The 21554-nt window shown below is 51.6% G+C and overlaps 2 protein-coding genes across 2 annotated transcripts in view; one reads left to right on the forward strand and one right to left on the reverse strand.

The window, feature by feature from the left end:
* The window catches only part of GUCA1A (guanylate cyclase activator 1A), a 12765-nt gene extending 7061 nt beyond the window's left edge, over positions 1–5704 (forward strand). Inside the window, exons 4-6 of the mRNA XM_032339952.1 lie at positions 3411–3560; positions 3910–4003; positions 4272–5704. Of these exons, the coding sequence (XP_032195843.1) occupies positions 3411–3560; positions 3910–4003; positions 4272–4441 (414 nt within the window). The 3' untranslated portion in view covers positions 4442–5704. The remainder of the gene's footprint in view (positions 1–3410; positions 3561–3909; positions 4004–4271) is intronic.
* Positions 5705–7010: 1306 nt separating this feature from the next.
* Positions 7011–15674, reverse strand: GUCA1B (guanylate cyclase activator 1B). Its single transcript, XM_032338354.1, has 4 exons — positions 15468–15674; positions 9637–9786; positions 7975–8095; positions 7011–7299 (listed from the first exon to the last, which is right to left on the reverse strand). Exons 1-4 carry the CDS (start codon positions 15672–15674, stop codon positions 7172–7174), a joined length of 606 nt encoding a protein of 201 aa, XP_032194245.1. The 3' UTR covers positions 7011–7171.
* Positions 15675–21554: the final 5880 nt, after the last annotated feature.

The raw sequence follows: 21554 nt of genomic DNA on the forward strand, positions 1-21554 counted from the left end.
GCTAAAGAAACCCTTGGGATCAAGACATATCTCCAGGAGGACCCCCTAAAATCACAAGGATGACACCAGGGAGGGACAACCCTCCAACTCTGTATTTGCAAGCATCGCCCCCTCTGTCCCAGACCTGACTTTCTTGATTACACCATGCACACCTTCTCTTTAGGGCCTTTCTGATGCCTGGGACCCTCTTCCTCCAAAATTCTGCTTGGCTCACACCCCCCCCCCCCCACTACAAGTTTCTGCCTAGAAGTCTCCTTCCCGCTGACACCTGCCCCAATTTCCTGGTTGAAACCCTGTTTAACTGGGGCTAGCCGCTACCCTTGCATTTCCTGTCCCACCTCCCCCCACCACCCCCAGCACGTCTTATCTTCTAAGACGTGCTGAATAACACTTAGCCACTATGTTTGCTGTCTGTCTCCCCCACTGGAATGTGAACTCCAGGAGGACAGAGATTTTTGTCTGTCTGGTTCAGTGCTGCATCCCTAGCACTTAGAATGATGCCTGGACGTGGGTAGGGGCTTAACGAGTATTTGTTATCTGAGAAATCATGAGTTCTTTGGGCAATTCTGTGTTTTCTAATACACATGAACTTAAACACATAATTATTAAAACGAAGAGTATCTCTGTAACATTTAAAGGACCTCACATACACCAACGGTGTAAATCCCACTTTGGGCACTATTGCCTTCTACCCATTGTCACGTGCGCAAAGCTAGGGGCCTAGCAGGTCAGCGGAGAGATGGGACAATGGAGCGGGAAGTTCAATGGGTCTGTGCAAACGATGACCCGTAGGCCTATTTTCGTAAGTGAAGCTTCAGTAGAACACACCACACCCACTTGTTTACACATCACCCAGACTGAAATATTTGTGATCTGGTCGTTTACAGAAAAGGTTGGCCAGCCCGCCCCTGAGTTGACAGGCAGCGAGATCCTGTGGACTGTGCTGGAAGGGCAAGGTTGAGGGAAGCAGAAGCTTGAGTGGGGAGTGTGCCTCGGTGGGGATAAGCGCCTTCAAAGGCGCTTGCTTCAAAGTTTTGCCTGGGCTTGGCCGTGCCCAGCACTCACACAGGTACACACAAATCGATGTAAATCTTCACCCCTGCCTCTGAGGCCCAGTGGGGTTTAGGCCACCCAGCTTCTAGCCAAGGCTCGCTCATTCACTGGTTGTGAGGTCTAATTCCTCCTCACAACAGCTTTCCTCCGAAAATGGGGACCAAACTCCCACCTCCCAGGGGTGGTCATGAGATTAAAGGAGGAAAGCAAATAAAACACTGAGTGAGAGGTAGTGTCGTTGTGGTATCATTATGGTATCTCACCCAAACCGAGGTCTTGAAAAGCAGGCCCTGTCATTCCCAGTGTCCAGCTGCGGAACCGAGACTTGTCCAAGGCTGCACTCTCCTAAGACATCAATTAGCTCTTTCTGGCACAAGAGCCCATACTTTTCCATTGCTCCTTTTTTGCCATTTAAAAAAAAAAAAAAAAAAACTATGAAAGTAATTTTTAAAATTATTCACTGTAATTACGTGAAAGCTCATTGTAAACATTTCCTATAGTAGAGAGAGATGAAAAATGAAAAACCAAAGTGTCCTTGTTTCATGACCTCTTACCCAGGGGAGACCTCCTTGGCCATTTTTCTTGCTTCTCTGAGCATTGTGGCAAGGGAGGCCTTGCTCTGTTCTGAGGACAGCCCCGGGCATGGGTCGGGCAAGGATGGAATGAGCTAAGGCTTATGTGAAAGCCTGTGAATATAGGGAAGCACCACATGAATGTTCACTATGACCTCAGCACCCACTGTGGGGCTCGGGCTCATTGAGACCTCACCTGAGGCCTGGGGCGGGGGGCACAGAGCCAGACCTCAGAGGCCATCCTGCCCAGCCTCTGCCACATCTTTAATGACAGTGCTCCAGCCTCTGCTTGCATGCTTTCAGTGACGGGGAGCTCATTACTACACCAGGCTGGCCTGTTTGCCAGCGGCAAATCTGCCTGTTAGAGGTCTTCCTTCCGACCCCAAACGTGCCTCTGGGTAACTTCTCAGTTCCAGAGCCGGGGTTGTGAGTAAGTGGAGGAACAGGGGCTGAACTCCAAGTTCACATGCTGAGCCTGTGCTCCTTAGGAGGGCTCAGCCTTTCTGTAAAGCACAGACTTCCCTCTCCCAGCCTCACTCAGGGGCGAGATGGGCAGAGGCAGGCCTATGTTCCCCACTTCCCTGACCCCCCCCCCCCGGTGGGGCTGGCAGGGTCAGACAGTGGGTCAGCCTGTGAAATTTGGGGGGCCCTGGAGAAATAGCCCCCAGGCATGTCTTGTGCCACCTCGCATGGTCAACCCCTCTCAGACTCAAGAGGGCATCACCTTTCCCAGGAAGCCTCCTTGAGCCTCACCTCTGGCCTCTGTCCTGGCAGAGCTGGGTGATCTTGTTCTGCGATTCCATAATGTCCCGTCCAGATGTGCTGTCACTATATTTCATCACACTGGCATACTGATCTCTCTCTCCCTCTAAGATTCTTAATTCATTTATTTGACAAAGAGAGAACACAAGTAGGCAGAGCTGCAGGCAGAGGGAGGGGGAGAAGCAGGCTCCTCGCTGAGCAGAGAGCCAGATGCGGGACCTGATCCCACAATGCTGGGATCATGACTCAAGCTGAAGGTGGGGATTTTATTGACTGAGCCACCCTGGTGCCCTAATGATCTCTTTATAGAAACAATTCTAGTACGTGTAGTAAGGGTTGCCATTTCCTCAGTGTTTATTGTACATCAGGCAGTGTTGAGTGCTTTAGACATATAAACTCACCCACTCCCACCGCAATCCCACAGAGGTAGGTACTATTAGAACTATGGATGAGGAAATGGAGGGCCAGAGACACTGAGTGCTTGCCCCAGATCCCACAGCTTTGAGAGGGTGAAGGCAAGATTCAAACCTGCATCCCAGTACTGCACTCCCATCAGGACCGGGGTCATATCTTACTGAGTTCTGAAGCCTCTATCACTGAGCGTAGTAGGTGCTCAGTGAAGTTTGAAGAATAAAGGGAAGAATAAGACAGGTGCTCCGTCCTCCCTATCTACTACTTGCCCTCTCCCCAGTTCCAAAGACCCCAACTTTCCCTGGCAGTTTGTTCCTCTTCCTTCACCAACACCTCTTGCAACTGGAAGGGCTCCAGTTGGAGAATCACAGGGGAGCAGCCAGTGACCGCTGGCACCAAAGTGCCAGTACAGAGAGAACACCACCATTTACAACCCGGGAGACAGGTGGTTTACCAAAGCTGCTGGCAGCCTCTGGGGCAGGCTTGGTGGGCTGCCTGGAGGCGGGGACAGAAGTGGCAGGACCAGAGCAGGAAGGGCACGGGGATCCACGGGGGCTTGGCCTTCCTGGGGCCTCTGGAGATCGGGCTCAAGGGGCTGTGCCTTCCGCCCAGGACGGCTACATTGACTTCATGGAGTACGTGGCTGCGCTCAGCCTGGTCCTCAAGGGGAAAGTGGAACAGAAGCTGCGCTGGTACTTCAAGCTCTACGACGTCGATGGCAACGGATGCATCGACCGCGATGAGCTGCTCACCATCATCCGGGTAACTCCAGGTGCAGAGGGCCGGGCCGGGGCGGAGGCAGCAGCGGGGCCCACCGGAGCCGACAGACAGCCTGAGGGCGGGCAGGTGTGATGGGTCTTCCGCAGGAAGAACTGCAGTCTCAGAAGGGGGCAGGGTTGGGACTGAGCGTCTGGCGCAGGGCTGGGGGTGGGGCGAGGAGTGTGCGTGGGATGGGTAGCATGACCGGCCTCAGGCAGTCCAGCCTCTGGGCCTCCATTTTTCCATCTGCACGGAGACAAGCTCTTAAACCCCAGTGCTGCCTCTAGAGCCCAGTCTGTTGCTCTGACACCACTGAGGCTGAGCTAGGGTGGGTCGTGTCACTTCTCCCCAGGCCATCCGAGCCATTAACCCCTGCAGCGACTCCACCATGAGTGCCGAAGAGTTCACCAATACAGTGTTCTCCAAGATTGATGTCAACGGGGATGGTGAGGAGTCTGGGATGGGGACCGCTGTGGGAGGGAGGTGGGGGGCGTGGGAGAGGGGCGGGGCCTCTGCTGGCCACATCCTCCATCTGCCCCTACCCCAGGCACAAGAGTAGGATTTTAGGGACCACTGGACCAGACCTTGGGCTCTGGCTCCTTTAGCCGCCCCCCTCACAGCCTCGCTTCCCCTCGCATTGGCTCTGCCCCACTCCATGCTACCGGGAAGGGGGGAGCACCCTCCTCCCCCTGACTCCCTTTCTCTGTACGCCAGGGGAACTGTCCCTGGAGGAGTTCATCGAGGGCGTCCAGAAGGACCAGATGCTCCTGGACACGTTAACACGGAGCCTGGACCTCACCCGCATCGTGCGCAGGCTTCAGAACCGCGAGGAGGAGGAGGGTGGGGAGGGGGCAGGCGGTGGGGAGACTGAGGCAGCCGGCTGAGCCCACTGCTGGGCTGATTCTGTACTGGGGAGGGGTCGTGTGTTGGTGCCTAAGGTCGTCACTGTAATACTAGATGTGGTCTGCTGAACTCAAAGGCTCAGCTCCCCTCTTTAGGGTGTGGGATGGGTGGGCCAGAAGGGCAGGGGTGGGAGTCTGGAAGGATGGTTCCTGAACCCTGTGCATGACTCAGCTGGTGGTGACTGCCCCTCCTGGGGGACCCTCAGGGACTTCCCCCAGCTTTTCCCCAGTGAGATGCTCCAGTCCCCTTATTTCGGAGCTGGGCTTTCAGGGACCCTGATGGAATCCTACAGATCGGGTGCTGCAATCACACACCCGACCTGCACCCCAGCACCGGAGCCTACTTGTATGGTGTGTTGATTTATTCCTCCCTTCCGCAAGCGTTTATCACACACCTCCTTTGTAGGAACACTAGATGTTGGACACACCAAGAAGAGGATCCCTAAGGAACTAACAGGCTAAGCATTAGTATAATAAAATATGGGAAGAGAAGCTAGGATACTACAGAAAGTCCTCATTTATCCAGAGGAACTCTGTCTTTGTTCAGAAGTGATAGCACAGCACCCTGACTTCCCACACTGGCCCTGCAGTGGCCTGCAGGGCCCTGGGGTTTCCCGCAGCTCTGTGACTCACTGCCTGTGGCAAGTGTCCTGACCATCCCCCCCCCCCCCCCCCCCCCCCCGGGTCTAACTTAAATCCCTCTTGCTGCAGTGATACTTGACACCAGTTGGGAAGTGGGGCAGGCAGTTCGTTACAGGTGGGCCCCATTCCCGTTTTTTTGCATGCCCCAGCTTTGGGAATACCTCTCCAAGAACCTGGGGAGAGACACAGGCTGGAGCAGCTGGGCTTATTTTTGCAAAGATGCTCCTTCTGGGCTTTGAGACTTTGCTTCTGCTGGGTGTGGGGGAAGGACAAGGAGTGAATAAAAATCCAAGGGTAGGAGAGAGAAAACAAGGGGCAAGAGGAATGAAGCTCCAGCTTGCTGAGAGGCACCCTCTCGCCATGGGGAGGGGGTCGGGGAAGAGAGGGTCCTACCACTAATCACTGGGACCACCTCAGGCTGGTAAGTCAGCCAAAACCTGAGCACAGACCTGGCAGGAAGGTGGAGATCAATGCCCTGGGCAGCCTGGAAGAAAAGGGAGCTGACATTTCCACGTCTTCTCTTGGTGGCTGCCTCTTGGGAAATCCTGAAGGTGGGAGGTGGGAGGTTATTTGAACAGAATTAGGACATTTCCCCAATGTCAGGCCCACACCACCTTCCTGATGTTTGGGCTGATCTGTGTCCACCTGGATTACTATTCTTTTTTTTTTTTTTTTAAGATTAAAAAAAAAAATTATTTGACAGAGAGTCAGAGATCACAAGTAGGCAGAGAGGCAGGCAGAGAGAGAGAGGAAGGGAAGCAGCCTCCCTGCTGAGCAGAGAGCCTGATGCGGGGCTCGATCCCAGAACCCTTCATTACCTGAGCCGAAGGCAGAGGCTTTAACCCACTGAGCCACCCAGGACCCCCTACTATTTTTTTTTTTAAGGTTTTATTTATTTATTTCACAGACAGAGATCACAAGTCAGAGATCACAAGTAGGCAGAGAGGCAGGCAGAGGGCGGGGGAAGCAGGCTCCTTGCCCAGCAGAGAGCCCGATGCGTGGCAGGATCATGACATGAGTGGAAGGCAGAGGCTTAACGACTGAGCCACCCAGGCGCCCCTAAAGGAAACTTTATATGAATATCATGCCTACGAAACTGCAGTTCAGTAGGTGAGTTTTATTTTTCATCCATCAACATAAAAACACATCTCTTCAAAGACATTCCTGTTCTGAGTTCCTCACTGCCCGCCCCCCGCCCCCACCCAGTTCAACCAGAACAACTCCCTTTAAATCTAGTTTGTACACTGAGGCTACACATAGAGTTGTATGACAAAATAACTTCACATCTAAAAAAAATAATAATAAAAAAACCGCCTGGTTTGTCCAACTTGCTCAGTGCACAGAGACGATAATTGAGGTTAGGGAGAGAGAAATGGCCATCTTGGGTCAATGGGAGAGGCAGGTGTGGGATGAGGGGCGGGGAGGGGGAGAGGAGGTTTGTGTGGGGGTGTGGCTGGAGGAGACGCACCGGGGCAGAGCTGAAACAGCTCCTTCGAGCACAGCCCATCATCCCTCTGAGGACAGAGGGCCTGGAGACCAGCGCCTTACTGGCTGAAATTTTCCCTTGCGGACACCCCTGGTGAAGACAAGTTGGGAGGGGGAGGCGAGATACCTCCCCATGAACTCCTTAGGATCCAGGACTCAGGCCCAAGTCCTATTTTTTCTTCAGATGCGACACTTTCCAGCCCCCGGCTTCCCACTGTGGGGGCAGTCTAGGGGACCCCCATCCCTCAGTATTCCCCTGCTTCCAGGTAGGAACCAGGTAGGAAATTGTGGACGCCCCACAACCACCCAGCCGAAGCACACTTTCCCCAGAAGCAGCTGAAAGGAGAGAGGAAGCCGGATCTCCTCGCCACCCGGGTAAATCCTGCCCTTGGACTGTGTCCTCTCACTTTAGGCCAAGAGCCCCTAGCCACCCGCCTCGGCCCAGTCCCTTTCATAGGGGGGCCAGATAAGAGTGGGCACAAGCAGGCTGAGCCAGGGACCCTCTGGCTCTTCGGGAAACCTGGTGAGCCTGGAGTCCTGGAGGGGCCTGTGGACACATACTGGGCTCCCAGGACCCCCGACTCCTCAGAACATGGCACTTTTCCGCCTCTGCTGAGAGATCCAGCCACTGGGGTTCACGTCCATCTGCAGCATCTTCATCACCCACTTGTCACGACGGGCACCTTCCATGAACTCATTCAGAGACAGCTGGCCTGAGGGAGGGGTAGGAGAGATGGTGGTGCGGGAGGGTGAGGAAATGGGGCTGGGGGCAAGAGGAGAGGCCTCCACTCACAGCGGGCAGCCTCTCAGACAAGCTACACCTCTTACACAAATGAGCCCGCAGTCTGGGGCCCACCAGGCCAGTTAATTCTCCCTTCTCCCAGAGTCTCCTGGAAGCTTCCAGGATTCCTTAAAGGGACTGGCTTTGCAAATGAATTTGTGTTTACTTTGGCCCCTTCAAAATGCTCCTGAGGGCTCTTCTGGGTGTGTTCCCAGTCAGCCGGGGGTGTCAAGCCACAGGGCAGAGGGCCTCAGTAGCCTGAATGGGGGCCTACCCCATGCCTTTCTCTCAAACACCTCCCCTCATTGATTCCTCGGAATTAGTATTCTCCCCATTTTCCAGATGAGGAAGCTGAGTCCAGGCCGAGTGGGGAAATGGCTTGCCTGACTCCTGAGCTCCTACTCTTTCACAGCGCTCTGCCCAGCTTCCATCAGCGGCTCTGGTGGGAGCGTCCATCCCTCTTTCCAACCTCACGAGCCAGTGACACCCCTGTTACGTCATGTCCTCCTCTCTGCCCACAGCTCACAGATGAGGAAACCGTGGCTGAGAGGTGGAGGGCCTGGGGGTGCTGTGGAGTGGGCCGCCCCCCACCTCTGCCCCCCATTACCGTCTCCATTCTCATCCAACAAGAGGAAGATTCTGTCCACCACCTCCTCGGGGGTGAGCATCTGTCCCTGCCGCTCACACTCCATCTCCACCCTGCAGGCTTTCTTCAGCTTGTAGATCGCCTGTGGGAGAAAACCAGGCTGTGGGCCTCCCCACCCATACCACCCTGAGAGCTTGCGTGCTCCCTCCCTCTTGCTGCCAGGACCCCAGGCCCTCAGCCCTGCATCCCCAGCACTGTCCACCCTCCGCCGCCAGCGGGTGCATCTTAGGCCCACAGGACCCAGACCCTAATAAAAACTGACCCAGCCTAGAGCCTAGTTCCAACTGCGTGTCAGGCCTCACAGGCTCCCTCAGCCTGATGCCAGTGGCTTTTCCCCTGTGAGCATCTGAGTGAACCCAAAACCCTTCGGTGAGGGAGGGTGGTGGTCTCAACTCCACTTGACACACAGGGAGAGCCCGAGAGGAGAAGAGCATGGAGTGTACTTATGGGCGTGTGTGTAACATAGGATGATGGGAGATACGGGGATTTGGACTGGAGGGAAAAACAGGTTTCTCCTTTGCCCTATGTTCCCTCCCTGTGAGGCACCATTGGTGAAGGGAAGTGGTGAAGACACAGAGACATGTGAGGGTTTTCCTCAGTTCCCTGATGGGGCGCTCTGCCTATAGAGGCCTGTCTTGTCCGCCCCAGGGTCTCACAGCCCAGCGTGGCACCTGGGACACGGTGGGCCCCACAGACAGGGTCTGGGAACCCCGGAGCTACAGCCAGCCCCAGCACCTCCTGGGAGAGATGAACTTGGGCAAACCACAGAACTACCCGGAGGGGACCCCTTTGTCTCGGACCTGGGTGGACAAGCCCTACTCGGGAGTACAGTTCTGGGGAGGAACAGGCTGATCGGGTCCAGTGTCAGTCCGAGTTATACTAGGGACGGTTTCCTCCTTGCTCATTCTTGCTGTCAGTGTGGTTCATTGTGCAAAGAACCAGCTTTTGGTTTTGGTGACTTTTCTTCTCTATGTGTTTGTTTCCTATTTCATTCATTTCTGCTCTTTAGTATTTCCCTTCTTCGACTCTCTGGGTTTAATTTACTCTTCTTTTTTCTCATTTCTTCTTTTCTTTCTTTCTTTTTTTTTTTTAAAGATTTTATTTATTCATTTATCAGTGAGAGAGAGAATGAGCAGGGGGAGGGATAGAGGGAGAGGCAGACTCCCCACTGAACAGGGAGCTGGTTGTCGGCCAGGGATCATGACCTGAGCCCAAGGCAAACTCTTAACCAACTGAGCCACCCGTGAGCCCCTGTTTCTTTTTTCATTTCCTGAGATGACTTCTAAGATCATTGATCTCCAGACTCTCATTTTCTGGCATATACATTTTAGGGCTAAAAAGCCTCTGCCAGCCTAGTGTTGGCAACATTTCCCAGTTTTGTTGTTACGTGTGCATTATCATCCCGTTCAAAACACTTGGTGTGCCTAGGTGTGATAGAATTTCTCTGATTTCTGGACTATCTGGGAGTGTGTTGCCTTATTTCCAAACAGATGGGGAATTTTTAGGTATCTTTTTGTAATTTATTACTAGCCTAACTCTGAGATGGGAACGCACCCTCTGATGGATTCCAGTGCCACTACCGGCCCCCAGCCCCCTGCCCCCAGCTGCAGGGGCCCCTCTCACCTCCACAATGTCGAGCAGCTCCTGGCGGTCGATGCGGCCGTTGCAGTCCTTGTCGTAGATCTTGAAGGTCCACTTGAGTTTGTGCTCCAGGGTGCCCCTCAGCACAAGGTTCAGGGCTGCCACATACTCCAGGAAGTCGATGGTGTTGTCCTGCGGGGGGAGTGGGAATGCGAGCTGTGAGGCCCATCCCGCCTCCCCCGAGCGCAGAGGTGGCCCGATTCTGGCTGGTCCATCCCCACACACTCAGGGCTTGGCCTCCAGCCATCCTCCTGGCCTCTACAGCTTCGCTCATGGGTGTTCTCCAGCCCAGCATCCTTGCCCGATCGGGCATCTCCCCATACTACCCACCCCACCAGGCCAGCTCAAGGGTCGCCTCCTCTAGGAAGCCTTCCTTCTCCGACCACTTCAGCGCAGTGGTCTCTCTCACTCCCTCGTCTAGCATTCAGGGGCCTTCTACTCAGTTCTGCGCAGTTCGGGTCTCACTCTGGGGCCTCACTCAGCCGTTGCGTGTGTGTGTCTCATTTTCTAGCTGTGTCATGTGTTCCTGGAGAAACAAGGGGCTTCCATGGCCTTTGTCTCTCCTTTGTGCTTCGCACAGCGCCACTTCTGTGTAGTCAGGTCTTATGAATATGTATGAATCCACAAATACATGACTGACTTAATTTCAATTTGGGTCTAAGGCAGTTCTGGAAGATTAGAAAGCCACGCTCACACTAAAAATGTCCTTTGTCCTTTCATTCACTCTGAGCCCGAGGGAAGGCAGACAAGACAGGCCTTGGCTCCAGCTCTGTTGTGGTCTAGGCTCAGATGGGCATTACCCTTCCTGCAGGACAGGCCTCCTCCACCCCCACCCAGGAAGGGGCAAGGGGAGTCAGGACTCAGGGACTAACTGCCCAGAAGGAAGGGGGGCACGCGGTCTGCCTCTGGGGTGACTCTGCCCGGGTCACCGAAACTCCTATCAAGAATGTAGTGACAATGATTCCAAAAGCAGCAAACGAGGCAGGGAGCACTTGCTTCTTGTTCTTCTAGGCCGATTGAGTTGGAGGTGAGAGGCTGCTGCTGGTGGTGTCTGCAGGGGGCTGGTCGGGCTGAGTTTTACAGGGTGCTCCCACTTGCAGGAGCTCCTGCTTCTGAGGGCGGAGACCTCAGCTCTCCAAAGCCAGAACCCAAGTCATCACTCTCCCGGAAGTGGCTGTCAGGCACAGGGCTTTGGAAATGACATTGCTGGCCCAGAGCACCCCTGTCCCACTGGGCCCTGCCGCTTGGGAGCCCTACCCCCAGATCAAGGGGCGCTTGGGCGAGCAAGGTGTGAGCCACAGAACACAGCAGAATATGAGGCAACTAGAAAAGAGCCTACTGACAAACCAAGAAGGAAGTGAAACAAGCCTGCCTCAACACCCCGGGTGTCTTACTCAACACCTTTTATGGGATGATTTCTGGTCCCCCGAACTCCCACCGTGTATTTCTCTAATTGAGGTCAGACTGGAGCTATGGTTTTATCTCCTGGATTTTTGTTTTAAAGTGCCCCATGTCTTTAAAATTATTTGAAATCATTTATTTTTTTGAGGGGTACTCTGCAGTCCCTCTTGCTGAACACGGGTTTAACATTTTGCATTATGCAAAGAACATCTTTGTGTATAGGTAGGCTTTCTTAGATAGCTGGTAACTTTTTTAAGGTGCATTCTTAGCAATGGTTGTTTTGGTCTCATTTTTCACTAGTCTTTAATGCACCTTGTGTGTAAGTCTGCCATTTGAGATTTTGTCATACGTGTAGACAGGTGTAACGCAACCCGAGGACATTGTCTTGTGTTACTAGTCACATCCTTCTTCCAACTGTAACCCTCAGCGGCCGCTGAGCTGGTCCCCAGCACTACAGTGTCTCCACTTGGAGAATGGTATACACATGGGGTCACAGTGTGTAGCTTCAAGACTGGCCGCTTTCACTCAGCACAATGCCCTTGGGCTGCTCACTCAGCCCAAGCTGCTGAGCGCATCAACGCTTCCTTCTCTGCTGTTGCTGAGCACGAACCACCCCTCGCCGTTCTCCTCACTCACCGAAGGTTATCTGGCTTGTTTCCATACACCCTCCCCAAGCTTTGTTGAGATATAATTGCAGATACAGCCTTTTAGAGAATGTTGTGTGAGTTTAAGGTGTACAATGCAATGACTGGTGAGTTGTTCTTTCAAAGGCTATTTTCATTAGTAATTGTGTATTAAGCTTACTGAACATCAATCTTATGTTTCTTTTTTAATAAGAGTAGAAAAAAATGTATGTAAAATGGCAGGTAGGAACCATCTACGTCACATACGTTGTCCCCCTTGGGTTTGTTATACCCACTTTATGGATGAGGAAGCTGAGGCTCAGAGGTTAAATAAGTTGCCCAAGGAAAACCCACCTAGGAAGTGGCAGAGCCTTTCAAGCTACAGATCTTCTCTAGTTCAAGTTGAAGAACTTTCCTTCTCCTCTCTAGAGTCTAATAGTCTCTTAGAGTCCAATAGACTCTAAGGTCTATTACGGTCTGAAAAATGAGCCTCATATCTAGCACCACAGAGAGAAAAACAAACCAGCAAAAAACGACTGACAAATCCTTACTCTCCAACCTATAGATTCTCCCACATTCTTTGTCTAGAACATTCTGTTCTCACAGCATCCTAAACTCAGCATGCTATGGTTTCCACAATGAGCCCTTGCGTCCTATGAGGCACACCATAGAGCGGTCCTTCCTGTGGGGTGACCTCACCTGTAATGTTGCTTCAGCCCCAGGACAAGTCCTGGGAAGCTCCCAGAGAGGACTAATCTCATCCTGTGTGCCCGGCCCTCGTCAGCTTCAATTACCCACAGAGGCAACGGGAAGATGATGGGAATAAATGCTTCTGTCGACTCAAGAGCAGGAGCAGAAGTGACAGGCGTGTGATCTGCTCTGTGGGATTAGCTGCCCCATTTCTCCCTGATTTGGCCGTATTTGCGCACCAGCCCTGACCCTACTTCAGGTTACATAAGGATCCCGAATGACATTTGATTTCACCCGCCCTTTTCTTCCATCCCAGTGCATCACAGGGCAACCACTGGAGAGAAGAGTGTTACAGGGAGAGGCAGAGACAGGCGCTCCGACCTCATTGCCTCCTCCAGGCCCCCATTTCTATCCCCCCTGGAACTGACGTGTGAGCTAGATCTATGACTTCTCGATCTTACTTGCCTCAGAGAGTTCAGACCAATTGCCCAGAAATGAGACTCACTAATGTAAGAACGGTGCCAACACGGGGAGTGGAGATGGGTGTGGGTTTGGAGACAGAAACTAAGTGGGAAAAGAAAAGAAGGAGGGGCTCCATCTCTGACAGAGGAACTTAACAAATGTCTAGGAAAGCTCTTCCTTGGTAGTAGAATTCCAACTGATAAACAAAGAAGGGATGGTAGAATTAGAAAATTATCGATGGGGACACCTGGGTGGCTCAGTTGGCTAAAATGTCTGCCTTTGGCTCGGGTCCTGATCCCAGGGTCCTGGGATTGAGCATCACATAGGGGCTCCCTGCTGGGCGGGAAGTCTGCTTCTTCTACCTGCCGCTCCCCCTGCTTGTGCCCTCTCTCTGTCAAATAAACAAATAAATAAAATCTTAAAAAAAAAAAAAGGAAAGAAAATTATGGATGGATGCCAAATTTAGGAGATGAAAATCTGGGGGAGCCACAGGATATTCACATAGTCTCAAAGTATCTTCCTGTAAAATGCTTGTTAATTACAGAGGAAAAATGGTAACCTTACAGTGGAGGAAACTGGCAGACACCATGTAACCAAATGATGGAAGTTAACCACTCAGCAATGGGACAGACCAACATCATAGGCCCCTGACATATGAGAAGGACGTGATATCACCTCTGGGGCACCTGTGCCAGAAACAGAAAACCTGAAACTAATCACAAAGCTACACTGAACAAACTCACTTACACTGTTCTTCCAACTTGGTACAAATTAGAAATCCTATCAAAATAAAAGTTATAGGGGCGCCTGGGTGGCTCAGTCGGTTAAGCATCTGCCTTCCACTCAGGTCGTGATCTAGGGGTCCTGGGATCGAGCCCCACATCAGACACCCTGCTCAGTGGAAGTCTGCTTCTGCCTCTCCCTCTTCCTCTCCTCCAGTTTGTGCTCTTTCTCTCTCTGTCTCAGATAAATCAATAAAATCTTTTTAAAAAGTTGTAGGGGCGCCTGGGTGGCTCAGTGGGTTAAAGCCTCTGCCTTCAGCTCAGGTCATGATCCCAGGGTCCTGGGAGAGAGCCCCATGTCGGGGAGCGGGGAGCCTGCTTCCTCCTCTCTCTGCCTGCCTCTCTGCCTACTTGTAACCCCTGTCTGTCAAATAAATAAATAAAATCTTAAAAAAAATAAAAATAAAAAGTTATAATGATAGGAAAAATGCAATCGATGCCTATCATGCGCTAATTTGTAAGAAGAGATGAGGTAGCTATAAGGGGTACAGCTATATTACACCCATGAAACTTGACAATCCCTTTTCAATCTTGAGCTGTTGTTGAACTGAATTTTTAGGTGGATATGGGGAATACTGATATATTTATGATAGTAAGTCTTGTCATGTATGAGCTGTTTTGTTAAAAACCATTTTCTCTTTCTCAAAACAAAACAAAACAACACAAAACAACAAAACCAAAAACAAACTGCCTTCTGAGCAGGCACACTGATGGGGAGTCAGGACCCTTCAGTCTATGATCTTGGCCAAACCGTTTCACTTCCTTTTGTCCTGGTTGTGTTGTCATTTAATTTGGATGATGAAGCGGGCTGCGATGGGCTTGGACGGGGGAGCTTGGAGAAGTGTGAAACTCTGTCTGTGAGGGAGTTCATAGGGTTCATCTCTAAGGAGGTTTCTGTTGCCCTGAGGATGCTCACTGCACCCTCCCTTGCCCCTGACAGGTGCTGCCTGGTCCCGGGGCCAAGGTCAGCCCTGACGGGCATTCCCAGCGACTCAGCCTAGAGAGTGAAGCTCTCCATGCATGGAAAAGCAGGGTGTAGAGGCTTTCTCCAGATTGGTTATCTAGACCCAATAGCCGCCCCTCAATTTTGGGGGCGGAAATAGTACTTGAGGCAAGTCTAACGATCTGAAGGATCACGGAGGCAATGGATGGACGAGCTTCAATAATGAAGGGGTTTCTGTTTCTAAGTTCAATCTCCAGGGGCACACTTAGAAACAGAGCATCTTCTCAGCTGTAGGTACCACTGGGGGGCTTACAGAAATCCTGTGGTTGGATAATTTCATGGACTCTTCCCTGACTTGGAGACTTGTAAGGGACTTTTGCATCATCCGTCTAGTCGCCCCATCAGCCCAGGAGGTCCCTCCCGCACGCTGGGCGGGAAGACCTGACCGGTGTCAACTCCAATGACCCCAGTGAGGGGGAGCGCACCGCCTATACCAAGCTAGCTCAGCCCTTTGGGACAGCTCTTGAGCTCCTTAACTTTAGAGTGACAGGGGCTCTGGCGAGTGTGAAAAACCAAGCCCTTAGGCTGTACAGCCTTGGTCAAAAACACTCAGATTGCAGACTGACCTTTGTGCCTTTCTGCCCAGCTTGCCTTCAGCTCTCAGCAAGAGGAGAGAGGGAGTCAGGAAGAGGAGAGAGGCCGAGGGAGAGAAGGTGAGACAGAGAGGAGGGAAGGAAAGATGGGAAGTGAGAAGAGTGTGGGGGAGAGAGAGACAGAACAGGTGAGCAGGGATTGGAGAGAAGAGCAGGACGGCTGGGGACGGGGCGCTCCCTCCCACAGGGGTGCTCCTTCCGCTCAAAGGGACATGAGCCAGGCAGGCTGGCCGCCAACCTCCCTTCAGTGCCTCCTTACCCCATTCTTGTCGAAGGCTCGGAACATGCCCTCTACAAACTCGGTGGCCTCCTCATTGCCTGTGACCTTGAAGAAGCACTTAAACTCGTGCATGAAGAGAGAGCCGCTGGGGCACTCCACCACGAACTTCTTGTACCACTCCTGAAGCTGGGCCACGTCCATCTCACCGGCCGCCTCCGCCTCCTCCCAGCTGAACTGCTGCCCCATCTTGGCCTGGGGGGATGTCAGGGAGCCAGGCTCTGTGCCGCCTCCTGGGCTGCTGCTGATCGATGCCTTAGGAGAGGGTCCCCTTCCTGCCTCTCCTCTGCTCAGCCAGCCTCTTCCTCATCTCCTGGCGACTGAACACGATGGGCGGTATAGGGCAGGTGGCAGGGGGGTGGGACCAGGCCTGCTCAGCACCCTAAGATCATTAGAAGATTCCTCTGGAAGGTCTGACCTCCAGTCAGCTAAGCTCCCCCAGCCTCACCCCTCCTTTCTGTCTTGTCAGTCATGTAACTCAGCCAGATTCCGAAGGGGGAAGACGGGCAGGAAACCGACACCCCCCCCCCCCCCACACACACACGCTCCCTGTTCCTTTAGTTGGGCACCACGCTGCTCCAGAGAGGCCCAACTTGGAGACACAGGGGACTCTGAAGGCCAGAGAGGGAGCAAGACCAACTCCTAGCCCACAACAGAACCTGCTGGCGACCTGGGGCTCACTCTTCCCCACAGTCCAGTGAGAAGCAGCAGAATCTGTGACGTGAAGGTCCCCAAGCTCGGTCCCAGCAAGCCACACCCTTGAGTCTAGGAAATTTTCCATTTCCTAATTTAAAGGACAAATGATTCCCTCTAACACCCTTCACCCAAAACCTAGAGAAAGGGTTTCTCCTACTTTCTTTCCCAAGTGTGAGTACATGAGAAGAATCTGGGAGATGGCTTAAAATATCTCTAAGTCTCTTCTTGTTTTTATATTAAATGTCCTGCAAATTTGTTTTCAAATCAATTATATATTTGTGCTTATTTTAATGTAATAGTAAAATGACACCTTGAAGAAACCAGAAGATTTGATGCACTTTTCCAGGTTCTAGGAGCAGTTGTTCGTTCCCATGAATCTCATCATCTTAGGGGTAACACTGCTGTCTACCGCTGGCTATTCCTGAATTGTTCTCTACACCTCCAGGCCTCACCCCCTCTCTCACATAACCCCCCGCCTCTGTACATCCCTAATCTCTTGATGTTCTCCTAAGTCCTTGCCCTTCCTGAAGTAGGAGCTCCACTTCCTGTCATCCTTTAGGGCACTCAGGGATTTTTCATCTCACCCATGTCCCTTGGGGTCAGGAGAGTAGGGCTAGTCGCCTCCCTACTTGTTGCCTCCAACTCTTCTCTTTTTTGCCTCAAAACTGCTAGTCCCTTTGAAGCTATGTCCGACTCAACCCACTTGCCGTCACTCACTGGTGTCTCCCCTGGACACAGAAGTCACAAGCTGCTTTGAGACAAACCTCAAACCTTCTGCTCACTCCCATGTCCATCTGAGGACCTTGTTACAAACTGCATTGCAGACAGGACTAGATGCATCACAGGAACACTTCATCTTCCCAGGAGAGTTCTCTGCACCTGTGCCCACGCTCTCGCCTCCTTCCTGGTCCGTGGAGGTGGTGTCCCTTTCCTTCTTCTCCACCTGTTGGCTCCTCTGCTAGGTCTCACCTCTCTCCAGCTACCCAAGCACTTCACTCCGCAAATAATTCCCTTTCTCTGCTGCATCCTCAGCTTATCCTTCTCTAATGGATCATTCCTGTCTGCAAACTGCCTGAATATCACCTTTTAAAAAACAGAACCAAACAAAAATCCTTCCTTGACTCCACAGTCAGGGTCCCATTATGGGGCATCCAATGAGCCCGTACGCTTTTCCCTTCATGGGTCATAAGATAAAAACTGAGTAAATAAATATTAATAAATATTAAACATATTTTATCACTCACTGGTGTAAAGATGAACATAGTCCAGTCGGGACTGCATTTCTTTCTCGTTCTTCTGATTTTGAAAGAAATTAAACATATAGAAGATAGTAAAAATCCTGCGGGTCCCAGGCACTGTGCCTACCGCATCCGGTTGCCTCTCTAGCTACTGTGTTAATTTGGCTCCTCTTCTAACAAAACCCCTTGTGGAAGATGTTCTTTTCCCAAAAAATGGCATAGCGACAGATCTGGTCTCCCTCGTTCCTCCCATCAAGGGGAAGAGCCTACTTCTCCTTCTCTTCCACCTGCACGGGACTTTGTGGCTACTCATTGGAGAGAATAGGCAAAATCCTTTTTTGGAAGTCACGTAGTGACTACGTGACTTCCAAATGTCGGCCGTCAGAAGCAATGGGGCTTCTGCCTGCCTCTCCCTCAGGACTTGCCCTGGGAGCTCAGCCCATACTGTGGGAAGCCCAGAGCACCCGGGGGCATTCTGGCTGGCAGCCGGCTTCCACCACTGGGAACGTCAGGTGAGTGAGTGACTCTGCAGATGACTCCAGCCCTCATCTTCCAGCCACTGCAGCTGATACCCAATGGGCATGGTCCTCGAGCCGTGACCGAGCTGTAACTCATGTGCGAAGTAAGCGTCAGTGAAGCTACTAGGGGCTGGGTGTTTTTCAGGTAGCGATAGACAAGCGAACCTTCTCAAAACTGTTTTGCATCCTCTTCTCTCTTCTTCACACAGCTTTTACTCCAACTGGATATTCATCCTTGTTACTCCAGGGAGAGGTGGTCACCAATGACCTACTTTCCTTACTCAATCTGCCAACAGATTCACCCCAGCTCAACCAATGAATTCCTTCCCCGAAACTCCAGGTTTCAAGAACGCACAATCCTCTGATTTCACTCCAAACTCACTGACCGCTCATGTCCTTTGCTCGCACCTCCTCCTGTTTAACAAACCTCTTTCTGCTTGGGGCTCCCAGGCTTGTCGTCAGTTCTCCTCTCCCCTCCCCATATTGCCGTCCAGGTAAACTCACTCACCCCGACATTACAAACCATTGGTTGGCTGATAGCTTCCAAATCCCAACCCGCCAGCTGGACCTCTCTCCAGAACTCCAGATTACAAACCTAGCTGCCTACCAGACATCTATACTCAGACTGCAGATGTGCCAAAGCCAAAGCCAAAGCCAAATCCCTGATTTCCTTAGATGCCTCCCTTGAGCCTTTTCCACCTCTGTAACAGCATGATCATGTACCCGGCTGCTTAGGCCTAAAACAAGGAGTCGCTCTTCAATCTTTTCTTGCTCCTGGATCTCATTTCAATCTACCAGTAGGCCGTTTCATCAGCTTCACGTCCAAACCATATTCTGAGTCCAACCACTTCTCATCATTCCTGCATCTCTTGTCTAGGCCGTGTCCTCACACTGGTCCCTGCAGCAGGTCCTAACTGGTGTTTCTGCCCCCTTTCTCAGTGCCTACCTAGCAGCCCAAAAAGTGAGCTGTAAAGATCTGATCTGTTACTCTCCTGTTCCAAACCTTCCTATGGCTTCCCATTCACACTCAGAATTAAACCACGCTCCTTCCTACAGCCATGTGTGACACGATCGAGCCCTTGCCTGCTTGGTCTTCATGCTCCTCAGCCCTTGTCCCCAGACACACCAAGCTCATGGGGCCTTACCATTGATTGCTCCTGCTGCCCGGACCGCTCTGACCCTATGTCTTCATGTCACTGTCTTCTTGACACTCTTCCCACCTCAGAGAGCTATTTCCCAAGCCCACCTCAAGTAGCCCCTCAAGTCATTCTGACACTATCCTGTTTTATTTGCTTCATCATGCTTAACTCAATCTTATTCTCCCATCCCACCCCCCACTTATATGTCTCCTTCCCCAAGTCCAAGATCCTTGAGGAGAGGACTTGACCATATACACGGAATTCCCGGTATCCACAACAGTGCTTGGCAGATACAAGGAACTCATACACTTATTGAGTCACTGAGTAAAGGGCTCGGCACAGTGCTGAATGAATGGGAGCTCTTACTCCTAAATTTTATAGAGCAGCTCCCTTGATTCAAGAGTGGCTGGGTTCACGGGTAGCTCTTGATGTGACATGGCAATGGGATTTTAGACCTGGAAGAGGCCTTGAAGATCCTGTAGCCCAGGGATTTCCATTTTCCCCACCACCTCACACCTGAAGACAGGTGCCTGGCAGCTGCAGCAGCTCTGCACCCACAGCACCTTAACGGAGGGGTGTGAGGGGGGTGTCATCCCTGTCTCTTCGTGCTTATCTAAGCAATACTGAGGAGTGACTGCAGCACAGCACCTGTGCTCACCTTAAAGAACAATATGAACGTGGGGCGCCTGGGTGGCTCAGTCAGTGAAGCATCTGCCTTCGCTCAGGTCATGATCCCAGAGTCCTGGGATCCTGCCCCACATGGGGCTCCCTGCTCGGCGGGGAGCCCATTTCTCCCTCTCCTTCCTGCTTGTGCTCTTTCTCTCTCAAATAAATAAATAAAATCTTAAAAAAACAAACAAACCTATGAATGAAATAACTCAATTTAACCTCTGGTCAAGGAAACTACAATTCAGTTGGCTACTTCCGTGTGGGTCAGTTGCCCATGACCTGTCCTTAAATACCGCTGAGCTGTTGAGGTATAAATATATCACCTGAAAGAGGATTAGGAGCCATACAGGCAAATGATAGCTGGAAGCGAGTGACAATAGCAACGATTTAAGGAGGGCAGGGTTAGGAATTGAGCGAGGATTTGCAGACAACACTGGGGATCCCACGCAGTCAGCCGTTAAGCCTGGCTCCAGGAATAACGTCTGGGAGCTACAAGCCGGAATGTGCTGAGCCCTGAATGGGCCTGGCCTGACGCCCTACTGTAAATCGTCTCCATGCCAGTTGTCTTGTGACCCAGTGAGACCCCCCTGCTGAAGCCTCAACTCTCCTGTCGCCCCCCTTGGACACTTGGGACCAGTGTTGGCCCTGAGACCACAGGGATTACACTGTATATCATGCTTCCTGCCTTTATTCATACACATTTAAACCTTTTATTCTTCAGATACTTTCTCCCTAATCAATCCCACTTTTTTTTTTAAGTCAGCTCCACCCACGCTCAGCCTGGAGCTCAATGTGAGGCTTGAACCCACGACCCCGAGATCAAGACCTGAGCTGAGATCAAGAGTCGCACATTTGGGGCGCCTGGGTGGCTCAGAGGGTTAAGCCTCTGTTTTCGGCTCAGGTCATGGCCTCGGGTCCTGGGATGGAGCCCCACATCTAGATCCCTGCTCAGTGGGGAGCCTGCTTCTCCCTCCCTCTCTGCCTACTTGTGATCTGTTAAATAAATAAATAAAACAAACAAACAAATAAGAGTTGGATGTTTAACTGACTGAGGTACCCAGGTGCTCCCTATCTCTACTTCCAAGCTTTAGGGAAACGAGTACGTTTTGCTCACATACAAGGGGAAATGAATTTGGATTCTAGGTTTGAATATTCTGCATTTAATACGTGGACATCCGAGTACTTCCTAGCCTTTCTAGACTGTCCCTGCCTTTACCTGGAACTCCCACTGATCAGTTGCACTTTTGGTCTGTTTCATCTGTGCACTGGGTGACTGAGTGGGCTAGTCATAACTTGGTTTTCCCTCCTGTAAAATGGAGGTAATTATTGTAACTCCTTTATTGGGTTGTTATGAAGATTAAGTAAGATAGCATCTGTAATGACTACGTAAAATGCTTGGCATAATGGGTGGTGGTGATTATAATAAGCATGTTACATGTTTTCTCATCTAAATTAACCCTCGCATCAACTTCGGCAAATAAATAAGACTTTGTAGCCACTCTAAGTGTTGTCCTCTTGGAGATATGAGGTCCTTGCCAGCTGGGTCTTAAACAGTCCCTACAGCATGCAAACACCTGGAGCTTCACGGATTGGTACTGCTGTCCTATAACTGCTACTCTGTAGTGGATGTCTATTATCCCCCGGGACGACGCGAGGTGCTGCTCAGCGATCTAATTTAACACTCCTAAACTTAATAAGTAGGTATTGTTTCCTACATTTTCCTAATGAGTAAACTGAGGCTCTGACAGGGTTAATTACTCCACCCAAGTTTAAAGCAGTTAGGGGGTTGAACTCTTACCTCAGGTCTGA

This window comes from Mustela erminea, chromosome 4 (genome assembly GCF_009829155.1).
Source record: "Mustela erminea isolate mMusErm1 chromosome 4, mMusErm1.Pri, whole genome shotgun sequence".
NCBI lineage: Eukaryota > Metazoa > Chordata > Mammalia > Carnivora > Mustelidae > Mustela > Mustela erminea.

Bases quoted from the DNA above. Each gene is read 5' to 3' on its own strand.
- GUCA1B (XM_032338354.1), bottom strand. From the start codon at position 15,674: ATGGGGCAGCAGTTCAGCTGGGAGGAGGCGGAGGCGGCCGGTGAGATG. The intron at 9,787-15,467 runs GTAAGGAGGCAC...CTCCCCCCGCAG, and splicing joins GAGCCTTCGACAAGAATGGG to GACAACACCATCGACTTCCT. The intron at 7,300-7,974 runs GTAATGGGGGGC...CCCCTCCCTCAG, and splicing joins GTTGGATGAGAATGGAGACG to GCCAGCTGTCTCTGAATGAG.